Source organism: Lepidochelys kempii, chromosome 7 (genome assembly GCF_965140265.1).
Source record: "Lepidochelys kempii isolate rLepKem1 chromosome 7, rLepKem1.hap2, whole genome shotgun sequence".
NCBI lineage: Eukaryota > Metazoa > Chordata > Testudines > Cheloniidae > Lepidochelys > Lepidochelys kempii.
Genome location: NC_133262.1, coordinates 59,505,015 through 59,525,430, shown reverse-complemented (window position 1 = coordinate 59,525,430; position 20,416 = coordinate 59,505,015). Strand labels below are relative to the sequence as shown.

General features: G+C 43.7%; 1 protein-coding gene across 1 annotated transcript in view; it reads left to right on the top strand.

The window, feature by feature from the left end:
- Window positions 1-20,416, top strand: part of VSTM4 (V-set and transmembrane domain containing 4) — a 53,802-nt gene that overhangs the window by 17,264 nt on the left and 16,122 nt on the right. Inside the window, exons 3-7 of the mRNA XM_073354897.1 lie at window positions 1,095-1,163; window positions 4,005-4,112; window positions 10,510-10,543; window positions 17,961-18,067; window positions 19,031-19,092. Of these exons, the coding sequence (XP_073210998.1) occupies window positions 1,095-1,163; window positions 4,005-4,112; window positions 10,510-10,543; window positions 17,961-18,067; window positions 19,031-19,092 (380 nt within the window). The remainder of the gene's footprint in view (window positions 1-1,094; window positions 1,164-4,004; window positions 4,113-10,509; window positions 10,544-17,960; window positions 18,068-19,030; window positions 19,093-20,416) is intronic.

Here is a 20,416-nt window from a genome sequence, read left to right as displayed (position 1 = left end):
CATCAGAATGGAAACATTTATATACAGCCTCTGCGACAGGGCTTTCTGCCATACTCCACCTACCCCACAGATCTGGGGCACAACTTGATCAAATTGTATTTGTCATGCACTCTGAGAGCCATACTTGAAAGTCACCAGTCCCTGTGCAATACGGTGACCAGATGTCCCAATTTTATAGGGATAGTACCAATATTTGGGGCTTTGTCTTATATAGGCACCTATTAACCCTCGTCCTGATTTTTCACACTTGCTATCTGGTCACCCTACCGTGCAATTGCCTGGAGGGCCAGCATGACCTGATCCCCACAGAAAAAAGGGGGATGAAGGAGGAAGAAAAAGGGAAGCAGAGAGAAGGTAGAAGTAGTTATAAAAGGGGCATATCAATATTTAATTTATCATCATCTACACCGAAATCTTTTGTCCTATTTCCCCATAAATTCTCTTATGTCTCAGGCAAGTCCTCACTTTACTCAGCCTGTGCCCACGCTCACAAGGTAATTGCCTCTCCTGTCCATTTCTGGTGCTTGCTTGCCCCTTGGCTTTCCTCCAACATCCCAGTGTCTTCTTAGGTGTTACCTCTTCTCCTCCCCTCTGGAATGAGCTGGGTCTGGTTTATAGAGTCCCCAGACCCCTCCCACTCGCAGCAGCCTTCAAGAGGACTAGATAACTGGAGTCAACTGCTCAGGTTTTTTTTCCCTCCCCCATGACAGTTCACTCTGCCACAGCACCAGATCAGTCAAACATATTGCTATCACGGATCAGTCTATTTATCTCCTGTCATAGTCCAAGGTGGAACAGAGCTGCAGGCTGCCAGCGTATTCTGTTGCATCATGGAGTGTCTTCCTCATGTAAGCCCAGGACTCAGTCTGGAGAGCTCCCTGCCATTTCTATGAGAGTGGCAGATATTTGGTGCCAAAAAGGATCAAGTCTTGCCAAAAGAGATTTTGCCATTTTATAAATTCAGTTGTTTCATCATGAGAGATGAACATTCTGTTGGACAGTATGGGTGAAGTCCTGGTCCCATTGACTTCAATGGAGAGAGAATTTCACCCCACGTACATAGTCAGTATACCGTGTTTATTTGTCCTTCACAGTGATTTCATCGAAAGCTTCAGAAGATCCCACTTTTGAGAAAAACCATGAGGCCTGGAAATTTTTTGAAGGTAAAGATAACGTTAAATGTATCATTTGTTTACATGCAGTTTCTCATTAAGACGCTGGCTGTAGTTATATTGTGGTAGCAACCAAGAGCCCTGTTTGGGGTCAGAGCCCCATTGTGCTAAGGGCTGTACAAAGCCTGGCTGCTCCCAGAGTGCTTATCGTGAATTACTTAGATTTTCTGAAAGCCTTTGACAAGATCCTTCACCAAAGGCTCTTAAGCAAAATAAGCTGTCATGGCATAAGAGGGAAGGTCCTCATGGATTGGTAACTGGTTAAAAGATAGGAAACAAAAGGCAGGAATAAACTGTCAGTTTTCAGAATGGAGAGAGGTAAATAGTGGTGTCCCTCAGGGTCTGTACTGGGCCCAGTCCTATTCAACATATTCAAAAATGATCTGGAAAAAGGGGTAAACAGTGAGGTAGCAAAATTTTCAGAGGATACAAAACTACTCAAGATAATTACGTCCCAGGCAGACTGAGAAGAGCTACAAAAGGATCTCTCAAAATTGGGTGACTGGGCAACAAAATGGCAGATGAAGTTCAATGGTGATAAATGCAAAGTAAACTAAACTAAATTAGCTGTTACCACTCAAGAAAGATCTTGGAGTCATTGTGGATAGTTCTCTGAAAACATCCACTCAACATGCAGCAGCCAACAAAAAAGCAAACAGAATGATGGGAATCATTAAGAAAGGGATAGATAAGACAAAAAATATGGTATTGCCTCTCTATAAATCCAGGGTATGCCCACATCTTGAATACTGCATACGGATGTAGTCATCCCATCTTAAAAAAGATATACTGGGATTGGAAAAGGTTCAGAAAAGGGCAACAAAAATTATTAGGGGTATGGAACGGCTGCCATATGAGGAGAGATTAAAAAGACTGGACTTTTCAGCTTGGAAAAGAGATAACTAAGGGGGAATATGATAGAGGTCTATAAAAATCAGGATTGGTGTAGAGACAGTGAATAAGAAAGTGTTCTTTACCCCTTCTCAGAACACAAGAACTAGGGGTCACTAAATGAAATGAATAGTCAGCAGATTTAAAACAAACAAAAGAAAGTATTTTTTCACACAATGCACAGTCAACCTGCGGAACTCCTTGCCAGAGGATGTTGTGAAGGCCAAGACTATAACAAGGGTCAAAAAAGAACGAGATAAGTTCATGGAGGCTAGGTCCATCCATGGCTATTAGCCAGCATAGGCAGGGATGGTGTCCCTAGCCTCTATTTGTCAGAGGGTGGAGATGGATGGTAGGAGAGAGATCACTTGATGATTACCTGTTCTGTTCATTCCCTCTGGAGCACCTGGCATTGGCCACTGTTGGAAGACAGGATACTGGGCTAGATGGACTTTTGGTGTGACCCACTATGGCCATTCTTATGTTACAGAGTGTGGGAAACCAGAGAGGGAAAGGTCTCTACTTCACCAAATTCTCATATGACTGGGTTTTCTTTTTAAGATCATTAGGGAACTAATTTGTATCTGGCCTGTAGGCGAGACTGCCATGCAAACAGAACTCAATCCAGCCTGGTGCTGATCACCTCTTAAGACATACCAAGCTTCCTCATCTTCCAGTGACTTCAGTGGAGGCTGGCTGAGTGAGTTTAACACTTCCGGGACATGCAACGGTACACTATAGTAACAACCCAAGCAAATGATGCCTGGTCTGTTGCATGACAACCTTTCTAGCCCTAAGCAAAAACCTGTTCAGTGCAGTCAGTTTGTTCAGGACCTGGCATGCCATTACACAGTTAGTTCTGCAAATGTGGGGGCATGTGAACCTCAACCCCTACATTTTTAGAAGTCTGGCCTGCAGCCTTCATATATCACTTTGCCACAGTGTGTGTCTTTGGCACTTTGCTCTTGCTCCAGAAGAACACTGATTGCAGCGACACCCCCCATGTCGGGTTCTTGGACTGCACTTGTACCTGATAATACCACACCTTTGGTGAGATGATCCACCGGCTGGTTATTTCTAGTGCCCATTATAAAGCAAATACCAAATAGAGTACTTAAGGCAGACTGGTGAGTAACCATAGTGGTACTGGGATCAACCAACCTTTTTCCAATGCATGCCAGTCCAGATTAAGTGACAGGTGTTGCAAATGTTCACAGCTATTCTGGGTATGTGTCTGCTCAGTTGCTGCTATATTTGACAATGTACAAAGGTTCCACTTGGGAGCTTTTGTTACATTCTTTAAAACACAGTTTACAAAACATACAACTGTCCTGGGCAGAGGGAGTATGGACTGGTGAGTAGAGCAGAGGGCGACCAGTCAGGATTCTGTTCCCACCTCTGCCACTTTCTACAAGTCACTTGAACACTCTGACTCAGTTTCCCCTCTGCAAAACAGAGGTAAAACTGGCCTACCTCACCGGGGCATTGAAGGCAATTAGTGTGTGTAAAGCGTCCTTCAATAAAATGGGCTATGTACATTGTTATATGAAAGGCAGGAACAAGAAGAAGCATGAGGCCCTATTTTAGAAGGCAGGAGTTTTCAAAAGTGCTCCATGTTGGCCAAAATCTGTGATGCTCAAATTCTCACTGACTTCAATGGGAGCAGATTTAGGCCAACGGTGGGTACATTTGAGACCCCCAGCCTAATTGTCTTGCTCAGTTTAAAGGTTGGGGGTAAGATTGTAAGAGACAGGTAAGTGCCTAAATCCTATAGACTTTCAATTTAGGTGCCTATGTGACTTAGACACCTCTGAAAATGTTACCCTATGCTATGAGGCAGGGCCTGTTTATTTCTGTCTTGCACAGAGGTGATCCTTTTTCCTGTGTTAAATGTTAATCATATCAAGAGCCAGGCTGAGTAATTCTCTGCTTGCCTTTCAGACCTGTATGTATATGCAGTGTTTGTGTGCTCCATTGGCATCATCAGCGTCCTCCTTTTTACACTTGTCATTCTCTGCCAGTCGCTGCTGAACAAGAAAAAATCCAGAGGTGAGTGACAGACAAGCGTCAGCCCATTGGCACGAGGGGATTGGATTGTAGAAGAGAACAAAAACATGAGAAGGCGGCAGATGATGCAGAGGGAGGAGACAAAAAAAACAAAAAACAAAAACAAAAAAACCAGCTTTCCTTGAAGTTACAAATACAGTCCTCCAGCTTCAAAGGTGGGGGAAAAAAATCCAATTTATTTTCTGCCAAAATTTTGAACAATTTGTACTGACATTTTTCAGAGAATAATTTAGATTTAAAAAATTATATCAAAAAGAAAAGCCATTTTAATTTTGCTTGGCACTGAAATTTGCTTCACTTTGGTTTTCAGAACAAAATGAATGTTTTTATTTTTTCCATCAAAACCCCCCTGAATTTTGTTGAATCAGACTTCTTGCAAAATATTTAGACTTAAACTGTCCCCCTCCCCCTCACTCCATTTTAACTAAAAATGTGACCAGTGCTAGTTAACATCTAGGTTAAAAAAACCCTTTGTTTGAAGAGATGTGTGCAGAGGGTGTGTCTGGGGGGGGGGGGGAAGGGGGGAGAAACAGACTTGCCCTAGGTCTGTAAATTGTATAGACAGGGCTGTACTGCCTGCTTGTCCAGAGAAAGCAGACCAGTCTCTCACCTCAGGATCTAGCCCCACCACTCACTTGGTGGCAGTGGGCAGAGGCTAGCTCCCCTTTTGTTTTCCCAGTTATTACCTCAGACTTCTACTCCATACTCTTAGAAATAGGAGACATCACCAATGTTAATACTACTGCCACCACCAAAGGATCACTCTGTCCTGAAGGCTGTTTAGTATCAGCAAGTGTGAGGAAGAAGTGATCTTTCAAGACATAAGCTAATACTTTTGTAATTCACGTAAAACAAAAACTTATACAAAATATTCTATACCGAAGTAGAATTGTGGCCTCTCATAGATCAGAGTGTGTTGAATCATAGAAATATAAAGGTGGAAGGGACTTCAGTCATTTAGCCTATTTCCTTGCGGATATAATGCTACTTATTATATCTTCTAGGAGGGGGTGTTAAAATATTCACTAAACTTGCTGTTAAGGAGTTCCTTCATCTGTTGCTATTGACTTTAAGCTGTGCTTGGATAAGGCCCACTGACTTCAGTGAGCAGGTTGGTGATCTGCACCTCTGAGGATCTGCCATATCAGATGACACATTTGGTCTATTGAGTTCTGTATCCTGCCTCTGGTACATGTGAATCTCTAATGCATGAGAAGGTGAACCCCAGCAATAATGCCCTTCTAAGCGGAATAAACTTAGAGTCTTTCCGGGAGCAATTGCATTAGCAGAGTCAAAATGTTCTGACTTTTGAAGGACTATATTTTTCAAAAATACAAGTAGTGGTAGAAAAGAAACCTTGAAAAGTGCTAGCAATTTTTCATCGACTGGCTCTAGAACTGGTTAGGGTTTTCAATTTTTGGAAAAAAAAAAATTAAATCTCACTGAAATTTGAAAAAACCCAAAACCAGTTAAATTAACAAATTCTCACAAAATAACTTTTTTTTTTTTTAATCAGTTGTGCTTAGAAATAGGGCTGGGTAAATAATGGCTTTTTGGTTCATTGGCAGTTTGGAAAAAAAAGTTGAAAAAAGGTTTGGTTTTGGATCAACCCCAAACTTTTTTTTTTTAATTTCAGCAAATCAAAAAGTTGGAAAAAATGTGGAGCTAGTCTGAACAAAATGTTTATTTGCCAAAATTTTTTTGACCAGCTCTACTTAAAGGCATTGTTCTAAGCTGCGACTTTGTGGCTGTAAGTGTTATGTTCATGTTTAAAGTGCAGATGTTACTTGAAAAGTGAAATGACTGGGCATTTAGTGAGAAGCTTGAACCTGCCCAAAATCCTGGTTATGTTGAGATCTGGACCCAGACTCTGTTTTATACTTATTCTCTCTCAGTGGGATCTATGTCAGATTTACTGTAAGTGAAAAGAGTAATTTTCCAGCTGCCAGTCTTGCAAACTACCTGGAGATCTGAAAGCCCAGCTATGAAATGCCTCTCACGTTATCCCCATTAAGAGACAGAGAGGCCCTGAAATGGGAACTTAGCTAGTGATTTTCTCTGTGGTGCATTAGACAGAAGAGAATCCATCTTGTTATCTTGTGCTGGCTCTTGAGGACTAATATGTTTGTGTCAGTAAGGAAGGCTCTCATGACTCAAAGATACACACAGAACAGACATGTCGGGGAAAAGAGGGATAATTTATACAGGTAATCTTGTCTGACCATAAGCACATTTCAAGCCGGGGCTGCCTTTTACAGGTGGAGCACCTAACCAAGTTGCTATGCTTCTGATTGATAGTTTCACAGAGTTTGAGGCCTGAATGGACCATGAGATCAACTAGTTGGACCTCTCTATACCACAGGCCATTACATTTCACTCAGCTACTCCTGTGCTGAGCCCAAAGATCCTACTCCGACAAAAGCATTTTAGTCCTCAGAAGACTACACTGGGTGCCACAGGCAGAGAACAGGAGAGAGACCGAGGTGCCACCAGTACCCAAATCGATCTGATTTCATAGGAATAGCAACCAAAAGAAACACACAGTACTTTTCCTACCACTTCAGAGTGTAGAAGAATCTCTGTGCCAAGACAGCAACAAAACACTAACTTAAATGTTTTGTACAATGAGTCACATGGATAAGACACACTGATTTATTCTGGCCGATCTTCAAGAGACATCTGGGAAGATTTTGCTCCCAATTCTGTTTATGGACACTGGGGTAACTGAATGAGCAGCCTCGAGAAAAGCCCTCTCTTGAGCTAGTGCTAATGTAGGATGGGTCCTGGCCCGTGTAATTCCTTCTGTGTGTGTGAAAGCGGTCTTTCCTAGGCTGCCCTAGAATTAAATGAATGGCAGGCTGAATTCAACTTTTATTTAAATCTTGACCATCACCAAGCAAGAAGTGCCAACATTATGATTCTGTATTGGATGGGTGAACCTTACCTGGGAGAGGCTCTCAGTATGCTACATTTTGATAATTGGCAATACTGTTAGGGCAAGTGTCTGCTCAGACCAGCACCCCATGAATATGTATTCTCCTGAGTCCACATTGAGGAGTCACTTTTGGCTTTGTCTCTAGCCCTAGAGCAGAGCCGGAACCAGCCTGCCTCTGAGAATCACAGCTTGGTCCCTTGCTCGGTGGGGATCTAGTCTGCACCACCACTATGCCCAGCCCAGCTTAATCCCCCTGGTGGGCTGGCTCACCTGAGGTGGGAGTGGGGCGGGGCGGAACCCAGCCACTCCCTGCCGACCTGCACAGGAGCAGCAATGCCATGGAAGCTCCTTTCCCTACTCACGGTGTGACACAGGTAGCAAGCACAGGGGAGTGAGGGGCTCCTTACATCCCCTGCATAGGCAAGTACCACGAGTCACATTCTGGCTCCTTCCCATTAAATCTCAAATCTGCCTTTTCTCATTCAACAGCTTCCCTCTCCCTTTGACATTCACATGCAGAACATAACACCAAGAGCCAACTTTAATTGGCTTCCCCAGCTCCCCCAATAATACCCAGTGATATGATCTGCTTACCTTCTCTGGGTCCTTGTGCTCCACACGTCAGCTTCCCCTTCTGGGACAGGCTTCTTCATGATGGGCCCTTCCAGCCAAATCATGCAGCCCAGCCCATCTTCCAGCTGGGAACAAACAGAAAGGCCAACAAAATAGTCATGCAGCAATATCACTCTGTGTCTTCAGCCAGGATTCAGGCTCAATAATCCTGCCATCCCACATCTCAGGGCTGTCACACCTCCTTCCTCTGGGACCTTGTAGGGGGTCCCAGGCCCTCCCTTCCTCTACTGTAGGTCCCAGTCCAGGGACCCAACTGCAGCAAAGAAGATCCAAGTGCTCTGGCTCCTTGCTTCACTTCCCTGGACTACTGCCTACCTTGGCCTGTCTCATAGCTTTTCCTCTAACCCTTTCCTGGACAGTCAGTCAGTCTGTCTCCTAAACCCACTATGGGTGGTCCAGCCCATGCCAGATTCTCTGTCTTTTCTCCAGCCCCTTAGCTGATTCACCCACTAGCTTCCTACAGGCCTTTTATACCTGACTTTGGAGAGCCCTTCCTTGCTCCTATCATCACTCAGGCACCTGTTGAACTCATGCTTCTTCTTATAGGAGCCTCACACCCAGGCTACCATGTCATGATCACCTGACCCAACCCAAGTCCATCACCTGGCAGGTGGATAAATAGCCAAAGGTGAGGCTGACCCCAACTCCCTTAAAGGTCCAGTCCACCTTGTAATAATGAGCAAATCGTATAATGATGTACAGCAGGTGAAAAAGTAGATGTTGTGGTGTCAGTGTGAAAAACCTGACCAAAGTTGTGGTTAGCTTCATGGCACTAATGTGAAAACGTGTAAGACTGGGGCTAATTCATCACAGGTTTAACTCACTGAATTCCGTGGAGTTGTGTCACAGAGGAAATTGGCCCATCACGCAGAGTAGCAACTTGTGCAGTTCAAAAGCCCTGTGTGTCTCTAGTAAAGACTGAAGTCCACTCTCTAATCACAGGACAAATAACAATGGTTTAGACTTTTCCAGATAACCCCTGGATATGAAGGGCTGAATGATCTCCTCTAGGCCACTAAACTCTCATCTAGAGCTGGTGAAAAATTTTCCTCAAAACTGTTTTTTGAGTGACTGCTTTCCTCAAAATATTTCAACATTTCACTAAAAATCTGAATACCTGATAACCATAACATTTTTGGTTTTCAACCAAAACCCAAAATTTTTTGGCCAAAAACTGAAATATTTCATTCAAAATGCTGCCACAGTGCCTTCATCGGAGTTGTACTTTTGATGCCTTATGCCTCCCGTTCTTCTCAATTGGCTGGGTTTCCATACCAGACTTCATCTCCCATGAGGCACCATGGCCAGGGAATCCTATGATGCACCCCTCCCTTCACCAAAAGGGAGGAAAATAATGCTTAATGGAAGATGTAGTCAGTCAAAGAGCCTGGCCCATACAGGAGAATGGGGGCATAAGACACCTAAACTATAACTCCCATGAGGCACTGAGGAGCCATTTTGAACGACAATATTTTGGGTATTGGCTGAAATATTTCAGTTTTTGATATTTTGCTGAAAAGTCCAACATTTTGTGTGGGGAAAAATTCTGTTTCCTGACCAGTTCTACTTATATCACGTCAGCCACCAAACAGCTGCCAAGTAGTAACAACGTTTGATGACCACGGACCTGAACTAGATTAGACTTGGGGACCTAGCTGTAGTTTAGCAAGACCATCCCTTGAGTCATCAGCTTTCCTTTTAGTGCTAAAATGCAGTCCTTCAGGACAGGTAACCATTTTTTCCCCAAATGGGTGAAGCATTGTGGGGCCTAACATAAACAAAGATATGCCCACACACCCTGATCAGAGATGTGGGCTAGATTGGGCCCCAGTCTTACACAGCCATTCAGGGGATCTGGGGGAATATGCCACATAAGACCAGGCATCCTGGCTCAGGGCATGGGGAAGAGAATGGGAGCTATATGCCCAACCTTCCCCCCTGCAAGTGGGCAAGGCAAGTCAGAGCTCCACATGGCAGCCAGCAGAGCTTGCCCCACAGAAGGGTGTCTATGAGGCAATATCTCCTCAGTCCCTCCTCAAGGGCGGGGGCACACCACTGGCTCAGGGCTGAAAGAGGGATTGGATCACAAAGACAGCCAGAGTTAGAATAGTTAATGCTAAAAAAAATTGTTTTGTAAGTGATATAAAGCCTCATGCTTCAGGGCCTTAGCCAGTCTGATGATACCTTCCCGGGTGGCAGATCATCCCACATCTGCTACTGTGGGGTTCTTACACCAGCTACTGCAGCAGCTGGTGCTGAGCACTGGCAGGGACAAGATATTGGCCTTTGGTGCTGATCCCATCTGGCAATGCCTCTGTGCCTAAAGCCACGACCTAGCCGTATGTTAAGAACTCAATCAGCTCCTGTGGGTGGACGGTTTATTTTTTACTTCAGGTTTTCAGAAACATACATTTTTTAAAAAGGAAGTTTGGGGACAGAATGCAGAACTGAAGCACCAGGAGAGAATCAAAAGCTTTTAAGACAGATACTCAGCTTTTAGTGGCTCTCCTTAGCCTGCTCTCCCTTGCCTGGGCTAACCACTGGAATTTGTGCAGCCCTGCAATTCCTAGCTTTGTTTGCTACATTCTTTCTCCGTGGCCTTACAATCTTATTCAAGTTAGAATATGTTCTAATTTGCAGCATAATGCATGGTTATAGCTAGCAGCTTTCTGGTGGTAAAAAGTTGGCATCTATACTGTTCCAGGAGTGGCTATGCTAGGACCTATCTGCTGTGTCTCTTTGTAGCGCATAAATCCTGGATATGTGAAGCCACATTTCTTTATTTATTGCTGTTGTTTTTTTCTTTAACAGTGAAGCATTATCTGGTGAAAAGTCCCCAGAACAGGTAATGAGGATGCACTTCTGTTTATTATAAGCTGTTGTACCAATCTTGTTTTATTTTCACTGGGGCTCCAAAAAAGATGCGTAAAATTTCAGAATGTGCCTAAGCGAAAGTCAGTGGGACTTAGGCTCCTAAATCTCTTAGGCACATTTGAAAATCTTACCCGTCTTTTGTATGGGTTGTGTGTAACGCACCCAGCATTCTGTCGTGCACTGTATAGATAATAAATAATGGTGGTGAAGATGGTGACATGGACGTAGGTCCATTCTCAGACATATATTGGATGAAATCCAGCTCTGGATTTCATGCATCTCAAAGATCAGCTGTTCTCATCTCTAGCACAGAATGCACAGCAAAGGTACACAAACATAGTTGTCTCCTGCCTTTGACTCCTTCAGCAAGATCCCATTGTGCAAGTGAAACTTTACTGAAAGCAGAAACTTAGCCCAGCGGCAATCAAAGACACACAGGCCAGAGGCCAGTACTGTTACCATGGACAACTTAGAAAAGCCCATCATAGTCTGGTATGGTTATAAAAGTCAGTGAATCACTGAGACAGACAGAGTGGTAGAAACTGGACATGCTTAGATGAAAAGAACTCTGCAAGGGTCTGCAAGTCGCCTGGAAGGGTCATGGGATGACATGACAATGAGCGGAATGCTTATTGAAGTGGGAGGGAATGTTTATAGCTGAACTCACTGAAATGTGTTTTGATTGGTTAATGTTAATGGCCGAGGTCACAGCCTCCTTTGGGACATTGTTTATTTGAGAGACACTGACTGAGACAAGGGAACAATGGGGGTGGGTGGATTGGAAGGGGAGAGCCCCTGGTTGAAGCTGGGTAAAGTCAGTGTGGTATGCTGGGGGTGAACACAATCCCTCAACTCTGGATTGCAGGAGGATGTCCTCTAGGAGATGGACAGAGACTGCATCCTGATATTCCTGTTTGTGTCTGCCACAAGTACACCATGCCTAGGGCCACAGGCATGAACTTCCAAAACAAATTATCAGGGGCTGGGTCTCCCAATCAGAGAGCAATATAGGCTTATTCCAGCATGGGCTCTCACTGCTGGTGGTCAGCCAGCGTGCTACCAGATGGTAATGCCACCAGCTAGCTATGGTATTTCCTTCCTGTCCACTAGATGACAACATCACCATGTATTTCCTCCCCCTTAAGAAAGCACTTAACCCCCAGTGCATAAAGACTCTGAGCTGTCCCAGCAGAAGGGCTGCTTGGCATGGGCACAATTCCATTCTAGACATCAGAAGGGAGAGAGAAGGCATGAAATGGATGCCGGTGTGACCAGACCATCGGTCCTTGCTGGGATTTGAACCATCAACCTTGCTGGAGCGAAAACTGGAAAAATCTGTATGGCCTCTGTGGCACCACACTTGACGTGTTTGTGTGCAGCAGTTGGTTTGTTAACAGTTTAACAACATGTAACAGTCAGCACTGAATTTAAAAAAGGAGAGCTGGGATCTTACAGGTCTTCCCCTTGGGAGAGCAGGGCCAGGACTTGTGCGCAGATAACTTTACTGCTCCTGTAAATATTTGTGCTGTCGTTCCCACAGCAGGGTTCCTAACACCGGGGAGCAGCCCTTGCAATCACAACATTCCTATTACCATTTACTTTGACCCTCTATGGCAACTGTGACTTTTAGCGTTAGACACAGGGTGGGATTTTCAGGAGTTATTTAGGAGCTCAAGTCCCATTGATTTGTGCCCCTAAATTTCTGAAGACCTGAGACCTACTTACAACCTCAAATAAAAGTTCATAGAATCATAGAATATCAGAGTTGGAAGGGACCTCAGGAAGTCATCTAGTTATAGTGGTGGTACTCCATTAGTTTCAGTGGAGTTACTCTTGATTTTGCAGCTTTGTAGGGTCATCATAGATTGCGGGAGGGGGGAGGATTCAAAGTGCTTGAGTGACTTAGGAACCTAAGACTCAGAAGTTCCTAAGTCACTTAAGGTCAGATTTTAAAGTTATTTGGCACCTAACACCCATTAATTTCAATGGGAATTAGGCACCTAAATGCCTTTAGAAATCTGGCCCTGTCGGACTAAGATGGAACCATTTCTCATCATCTAGTCTGAGCTCCGGCACAGCACAGGCCAGCGATTTTTATTAATGATTTGTGCAAACAGCTTAATAACTTGTGGTTGAGCTGGAGCAGATCTCTAAGAAGGATATCCCATCTTTATTTAAAGACTTCTAAGACTGGAGAGAATCCACCAGGTCCCTTGATAAGCTGCTGCTGTGGTTAATTACTTTGCACAGCTGTGAGGGCAGAATTCCAGTTTTCAGATTGTATTAATCACCGATTCCCAACTCTTGAGTTTCCTGAGATATAAATAATACTGGAACTAAAATAAAAACAAAATAAAATAAAATAAAATAAAAAAATATGACCTACCAGGCCCAGAAGTGGATGCTTCATATCAGTGCAAAGAAAGCAGAGGTTTGCAGCTTTCCAGTGACATAAAGCATTTGTTTCTAGCTCTTATAGTCTGAACGACGTTGGACCTCAACTCTATCACTAGTCCTTCGGTCTAGTAGTGCTTTTTGGCTCTGGTCCTGGACTAAGTATAGCATATCCCAGATCCTGCCAGTGTAATGTTCAATCCCCTCTAATGGGATAATTATTGCATTCATGCATAGCAACCTACCCTACATTGAGCCCTAAGTGAATTCACAATAAAGCAATTGATAGTTCAAGAAGAGTCAATGCAGCCCAAGGCTTTGATGTTACTCTTGGAATGACCTCTGTTCTGTGACCCTCCCAGTCACGGCAACTGCAGCATGGATTCAGAAGAGACAGCTCAGCAGTTCCATCTTTCCCTTCATTGATGATTGCCGCTTGTTTCTGTTTTGAAAGCAGCTCAGATGAAGCAGGAAGGGGAAAAAATTGAAAAGAGATCAGTGGAGAACACAGTGAAAGGAGAAAATTAAACCACTTGAAAAAGCCCACAAGTGCAAAGAGACAAAAATAAGCGTATGGTAGTTAGATACAAAGCCTTGGTAAGTCAGAGTCTGCTGTCCCACCAGTGCCTGGTGTAGCACAGATAATATTGTAAAAATCAAATAGGAAACACATATAACTGAACGCCAGAGGGAAGGGAGGAATGGAATCACAGCAAACAAAAACTGTGGGAGGAAACAGGATTAAAATCAGCAAGCAACAGCATTTTTAGTATGATGCCCTGATCTGACAAACACTTACACATATACCCCACTTTAAGCACGTGACTATTCCCATTGACTCCGGTGTTTAAGTGTTTGCCACATCTGGGCCTTAGTTAACGTATAATGTGCACATCATTTTTATTTTCCACCCTATAATCAAGATAATTTCTCTCCTGGAACATGATCATGAATCCCATAGAATCTATCCAATCCTTCCAGGAGAGACTGATTGAGAAATACTTGCTAATAAAGTGCCTCAATTCAGCTTGGGACTTGAGCATGCATCTAGGGGTGTGAGAATCCATCGAACCAAACCCCTTGAACCAGTTTACACAAGACTCTTGCAAATCCTAACTATTGCATTGTGTATAGCTGAGATCCTGGTTAGAGACAGATCCAACTCTCCACCCAGCCTTTGGGACGGTTCAGATTTGAACCAAAATCCAGGTCCCAATTGCACAGATAGGGCTAGCAAAGGGACTTGTATGGCCCTGATTATTGTCATATCTGAGCACCTGACCTCACAGTCTTTAATGTGTGTATCTGCACAACACCCCCGTAGGGTAGGACAGTGCTATTAGCCCTATTGTATAGATGGGGAAGTGTGGCACAAACTGATTAAGGCCCAGACCCTCAGAAAAGGTATTTAGGATCCCAATTTCCATTCCAATCAATGGAATGTAGGATCTGGAATATCTTTGAGGATCTGAACTCAAACTTGCCCAAGGTCACTCAAGGAGTCTGTGACAGGGTGGGGAATTGAACTTAGGTTTCCTGAGTCCCACAGTAGCACCCTGAACTCTAAGCCAGCCTTCTTTTCTGAGCCAATACCAAACAGCCAGTCTTCCCCTTGGAAACCCCTCCATCTCACCGCCATTGGGAAAGTGTAGATTCTGCTTCAAATCCACGTGCAAATTTCATGGCTTGGTCCAATCTCTTGTTATCCTGCAGCAGTCTGGAGGAGGGAGAGTACTTGATCAAAGCAAACACAGGAGAAGTGGTGCTTTCTTGACATTAATGTGGATAGTAAAACCCTAAAACTCAGCATGTTGCCAGCTCTCGCAAGAGTCTGAAATTCAGAAGCACAGTGCATTGATCCTGTAGGCACCAGCAAAGCAAGCACATGCTTAGAGCGGCACATTTCCAGGGGCGGCATTCCGGCCACCTTTTTTTTTTTTTTTCCGGAAAAATCCACCAATGTACGAAAAAAAAAAATACATGAAGATCAAAAAAATCTCCAGTAGTGCGATAGGAGCATGACGTGAAAACTATCATGTCACGTCGTGACACGGTCACTCATAATGTGAACGTGCGTAAATGTATAAATGTTAACGGTTATTGATTAATTACATCAGGAATCACGATTACTTGTGTGTACTGTGCCGCCCTATCGGCGCCATTCACGCCAATTTCCGTGTCGCGTCGGTGCCAGTGGTTATAGGGCTAAAATTAATTTCAGTTGAAAGTACCATTGCAAAAAATTTAGATTTCGCTGAATTATTAAAAGACCACGCAAGTATAAAAACCAGAAATATTCAGTTCATGTCAATTCTTTTAATTTATGAGAAACTGGGCACATCCGAAGACACTAATGTTTTTCAGGACAGTGTATAGTTGAACCCAAATTGTTTGTAATTGTGATTTTGTTAAAATTAAATGAGTACACTACTAGGAAATTGTTTTATTTCACTAACTACAAATTCTTTGCTTTCATTTTTTAAAAATTTTAAACAGCCAAAAAACAAAACAAAACAAAAGCATTACAAAGTGCAAACATGTGTAAAAGCCAAAAAAGGGGGGCGGCCAAAATTTTTTTTGCTTGGGGCGGCAAAAAACCTAGAGCCGGCCCTGTTGATGCTCAACATCAATAACAGACCCGCAAATCACTCTCTCTCCCGGTGCTCTAATCTTAAGACAACTTGCATGCCTATTTTTTCCAAATTCCTTGCTGTTCTTTGCTCTCTAAAAGCCCGCTAGATCCTATGAGGAAAGCATAATGTGACCTGAAGTACAAACCAGGAGGTGGGGGTAGCCGTGGGGGGAATCCCAAGATTAAAAAAGAATCTTTCCTTTCAACTCTGGACAAGAGAAGCAAGACAAAGACACAGTGTTTCTGAGCCAAGGAGTCTTTATGAATCTCCTTGTTTAGTTTGAGGACCTAGCTTCTAAGATTGCAAGTGCAATTATTGTATCTTCTGGTGCTAGTTAACCCTGCAGAATCCCTGCATTTATAATTAAAAGGGCAAGCCACAAATAAGTTTCTCAGTGGTTTCTCTTTAAAGTGGCCAAGCAGGAATAATAATGAATGAACTGAATTGACTTTAAGCCCTTTCCGATTGCTGCCCTTAACTGGCCAACATCAGGATAATCATATGTTTAAACCGTATTTATGCTCTAACAACGCTTTCAATGCAGAAGAATTTTAAAACAATCAAATTTCCTTTTCATTATGGTTTGAGCTTTCCTTTTTGGCATTGTGCTCAATTAGTCAAAAAAGGCTGTTCAGTTGCGTTGCCTGTTGTTGTTGGGGGTTTTTAGGTCAGTTTCCCTTTGTGGTTTTCATGCAGTAACAATTTGCTGGGGGTGTTCAGTGCAGAATAGTGCAGGGGAACTTTTAAATTGCCCTCAAACTTAGTTTGCATAGCTGAAATTAATTTTCAAAATCACCAAAAAAAAAACTGAACATGCACTTTTACAAAAGCGCTTTTTAACATAAACCTACACTTCCGGCTAAATATTCCAACCATGGTGTCCATCAAAAACAGTGAACCAGATTCTGTTCTGAGGGATGCATGTGTAAATCCAAAGCTTCCGCTGATGGCAATGGCATTACCCCAGCTTTACAGCTGTTTAAAATGAGAATGTGGCCTGATTTCTGTTACTCTTGAGTGGACGATGTGACTGCCTCTTCATGAAGCTTAGTTGAAAAAGCATTAGGATGAATAGATTTTAGTGTTGTTATTAATTATTATTGTGGTGGCTATGAGCTCCAGTTATGGACCATGACCCCATTGTGCTAGGTGCTGTACAAACAGAACAGACAGACAGTCCCTGACCCAATCAGCTTACATGCCTGAATACTTTCATACATATTCAAACCAGGAAGGACTGCTTTAATCCTGGCCTTCAGAACTGATAATCACGCTGGCAAAGCTAAGAGAACTCTGTGGGACTTATAGGCTGCTGAACCGTAGTGGCCCAACGGCAGAGGTCCTCTTTCTACAGGTGTGTTTATGACATGCCATAGCTATCATAATCCCCCAAACCAACTAGTGCTCAGGAGCACAGACATCCTACAGAACTCTAGGTGCTTCCGTTACAGACTAGGGTCCGATGTTAAGCATGTTTGCTCTTTTTTAAGGCACTTTTTGATCCACTGAAAACTGGGGCCAGCTCATGAATCACGCTGAGCATCCACAAGTCCTGTTGAAGAAGAGACATTGGGAGGCTCTCAGCCCCATGCTAGGCCCATAATGACGCTAGTTAATGGCTTAAGAGTAAGCACAGAAATTCTTGACCTTACCTGTAGGGGCTGCAGTCATTCTGACACCTTCTGTGACTGCAGGCTCATGTCCCTCCAGATACTGAACCAAATTCTTCTCTCAGTTCCAAAAATTCACAGGGTAGATGGTCCACCAGTTAGAGTGTTAATCAGAGACCTGATGTCAAGACCTCATGTTGCCACAAACTTTCTATCTGGCTCGGGCAAGTCACATCGGCCCAGATCCTTCAATTCCCAGATCTTCCAACTGCCTAACTCTCATTTAAATCACTGGGCCTTAGTCTCTGTGTGCCTGTGGTCCCCATGAGAAAAACAGCACTTTCCTACCTCCAAGGGGTGGGAGTTTACAAATTGTAACATGTGCAGATACTGTAGTTCTTGGGTCATGTAAGTATCATAGCTAAAGGTACAATTGCCACTGAAATGAACCTGTGTCGAAATCTGGCCATGTGGACACCGTGCACTTCCTGTGGTAGCCAGAGCAGATGAAGCTACAAGTCTATCAACCGTATAGCCTGTGTACTAGACAAGGAGTGGGGCCTGGTGGAGTGGGACAGAAGTTACAAAGCATTATTAGAGATTTTCAAAATGTTTTGTAGTCAGAATCCAAGTCATTTGCCACGGACCATGAAAACATTTTTTGTTTGTGTGAAAACAATCAGTTGGAACACGTCAGTGCACAGATTTCATTCTTGCCATAACCATCCCTTCTCTTCTCTTTGCTTTCCAGCTCAGGGGAGACGGTCACCAGTGTGACAAGTCTGTCCCCGCTACAGCCCAAAAAAGTAAAGAAAAAGAAAGAGAAGGCTGAGCAACCCCCAGCTATCCCAGCGAAAGGTATGAGGCAACTAACACAGCCCACAGAGCTGTATTTCTGCCAAGGGGTGTGATTGAGCAGGGAGGGCAAGGAGTTGGGAGCCAGGACTCCTGGGTTCTATCTTGGACTCTACCACTCACTGCATGAGCTAGGCCAAATTCATTCATGTCTCCATGCCTGTGATCTCCCACGTGACAAATGGGGGCCCTACATACCTAGAGTGTTTCCCACGAGTGCTATGATGTGTAACCAATGTTTGTGAAAGGCTTTGGGCCCACATCCTGAAATGTATTTAGATGCCTAACTTCCATTGATAGGCGCTTAAATGCCTTAGAGACTCTGGGCCTTGTAATCCTCACTGGCAAGGCAGTGGAGAGAGGGGTTTTGTTACCTGAGATCTGCTAGGGCATGTCATGCTGTTTAGACCTGTTTATACATCTAGGGCCAGACTGTCAAGTGCTCAGCACCCCGGCAGGGGGCAGGTTTTCAAATGGGCCCAGCTCCCCTCAGCTCCCATTCATTTTCAAAAGAAAATGCACCCAGCATGCTGAACTCCTGCGAAAATCCTGCCTGGGTTGTAGAGACTGAGTGTTTGAAAGTCCAGTCCTCAGGGTCTAATTTTCAAAGTGGGTTTCCAACTCCATACATGCAGGCCACTGTATGTGACTTTCTGAGCACCATTGCCCGTGTCATGCAAGGGGTGCAGTGTGCCTGGGTCTCATGAGTGCGTGAGAGTCATAGCACTCAGAGACGCCCAGGCACGTCTCTCTACACACAAACGAGAACCATGCTTTGAAAATTGTGCTCTTTCTATGTTACAGGTTTTAATAACAAATGTGCTTCACACTTCAAGACTTGCATGTAGGTTTTTTGCTGCTGTTGCTAACCTGCTATTAATCCAGGTGTATAACTGCTGGTGCACATGCTAAAAGTAATCCCAAATTGCATTATGTGAAGTAATCTCTTGATATTTATTTTTATAGCTCCAATAGCCAATACTTTTCAGAAACCTAAGCTGTTGAAACCTCAAAGAAAAATTATCCTGGTGAGTAGTTATTTTATATAACTTTATTTTCCCCTGTATTTGTTTCTCTCAATATAATTTTGGCAGTATTGCTAACACCCAGTGTTCAGAAAGTTGTGAGATTGGATCAAGAGATCATTTTAACGTCATACACTTTGGATATTTCACCTTTGTCTTCTGGTGCCTGAGCCTTTAGCTTACACTTGGGTCTTGTCAAGCTTTTCTCTGCAATCATAAGGGCTAGAAATGTAATTTTTTTTAAATGAAAGCTGAGATTGACAGGTTTCAGAGTAGCAGTCATGTTAGTCTGTATTCGCAAAAAGAAAAGGAGTACTTGTGGCACCTTAGAGACTAACCAATTTATTTGAGCATAAGCTTTCATGAGCTGCAGCTCACTCTGATGAAGTGAGCTGCAGCTCACGAAAGCTTATGCTCAAATAAATTGGTTAGTCACTAAGGTGCCACAAGTACTCCTTTTCTTTTAGCTGAGATTGAGTCTCACATGCCTCCAAGAGTTGGAGCTTTGAGAAAAATACCAGATAACACAAAACTTGATAGATGGCAACGTTGGTTTGAGTGTTTTCCAATACTAAATATAGGGCCTGATTCTGCTCCAAACTGGGGAAATCAGGAGTAACAAAGGTAAGTGAACTTACCCATCTGTAAAGCTTAAGAGAAAAGAAAACTTCCAAGACAGTTGGTGAATGGGTCTTTAAAACAAACTAACCTCCAGATACTGCTGCACTGATGCCACTGTCTGGCATCCTGACTAATGTTGTCTCATTGTTTCCATGTACTCCTGTCAGTCTGTCTGTAGCCATCAGTTGTCTCTTGTCCTATACTTGGATTGTCAGCTCTTGGGGGCAGAGACTGTCTTTGTCCCGTGTTTCTACAGCGCCTAGTACAATGTGGTCCTGGTCTCAGGGTTAGTCTGCAGGCTCAAATGATCAAGAACATAAGAACAGCCAGTGGTCCATCTAGCCTATGATCCTGTCTTCTGACAGTGGCCAGTGCCAGATGCTTCAGAGGGAGTGAACAGAACAGGTAATCGTCAAGTGATCCATCCCCTGTTGTCCACTCCCAGCTTCTGGCAAACAGAGGCTTAGGGACACCCAGAGCATGGGGGTTGCATCCCTCACCATCTTGACTAATAGCCATTGATGGACTGAACCTCCAGCAAGCCAAGCAGACTCTGACATTTTTCACTGTTGCTAATGAATCAATACCCCAGCAGGGCATTGGGGCACTGTGTCCCCAAAGCTTCTGTTTAATGGCTTTGCTTTCAGATGAGAGAAAAACTGGGTACCTGGTTGTCAGTGGTCGTTCAGTGTTCCATGCCCCTTCA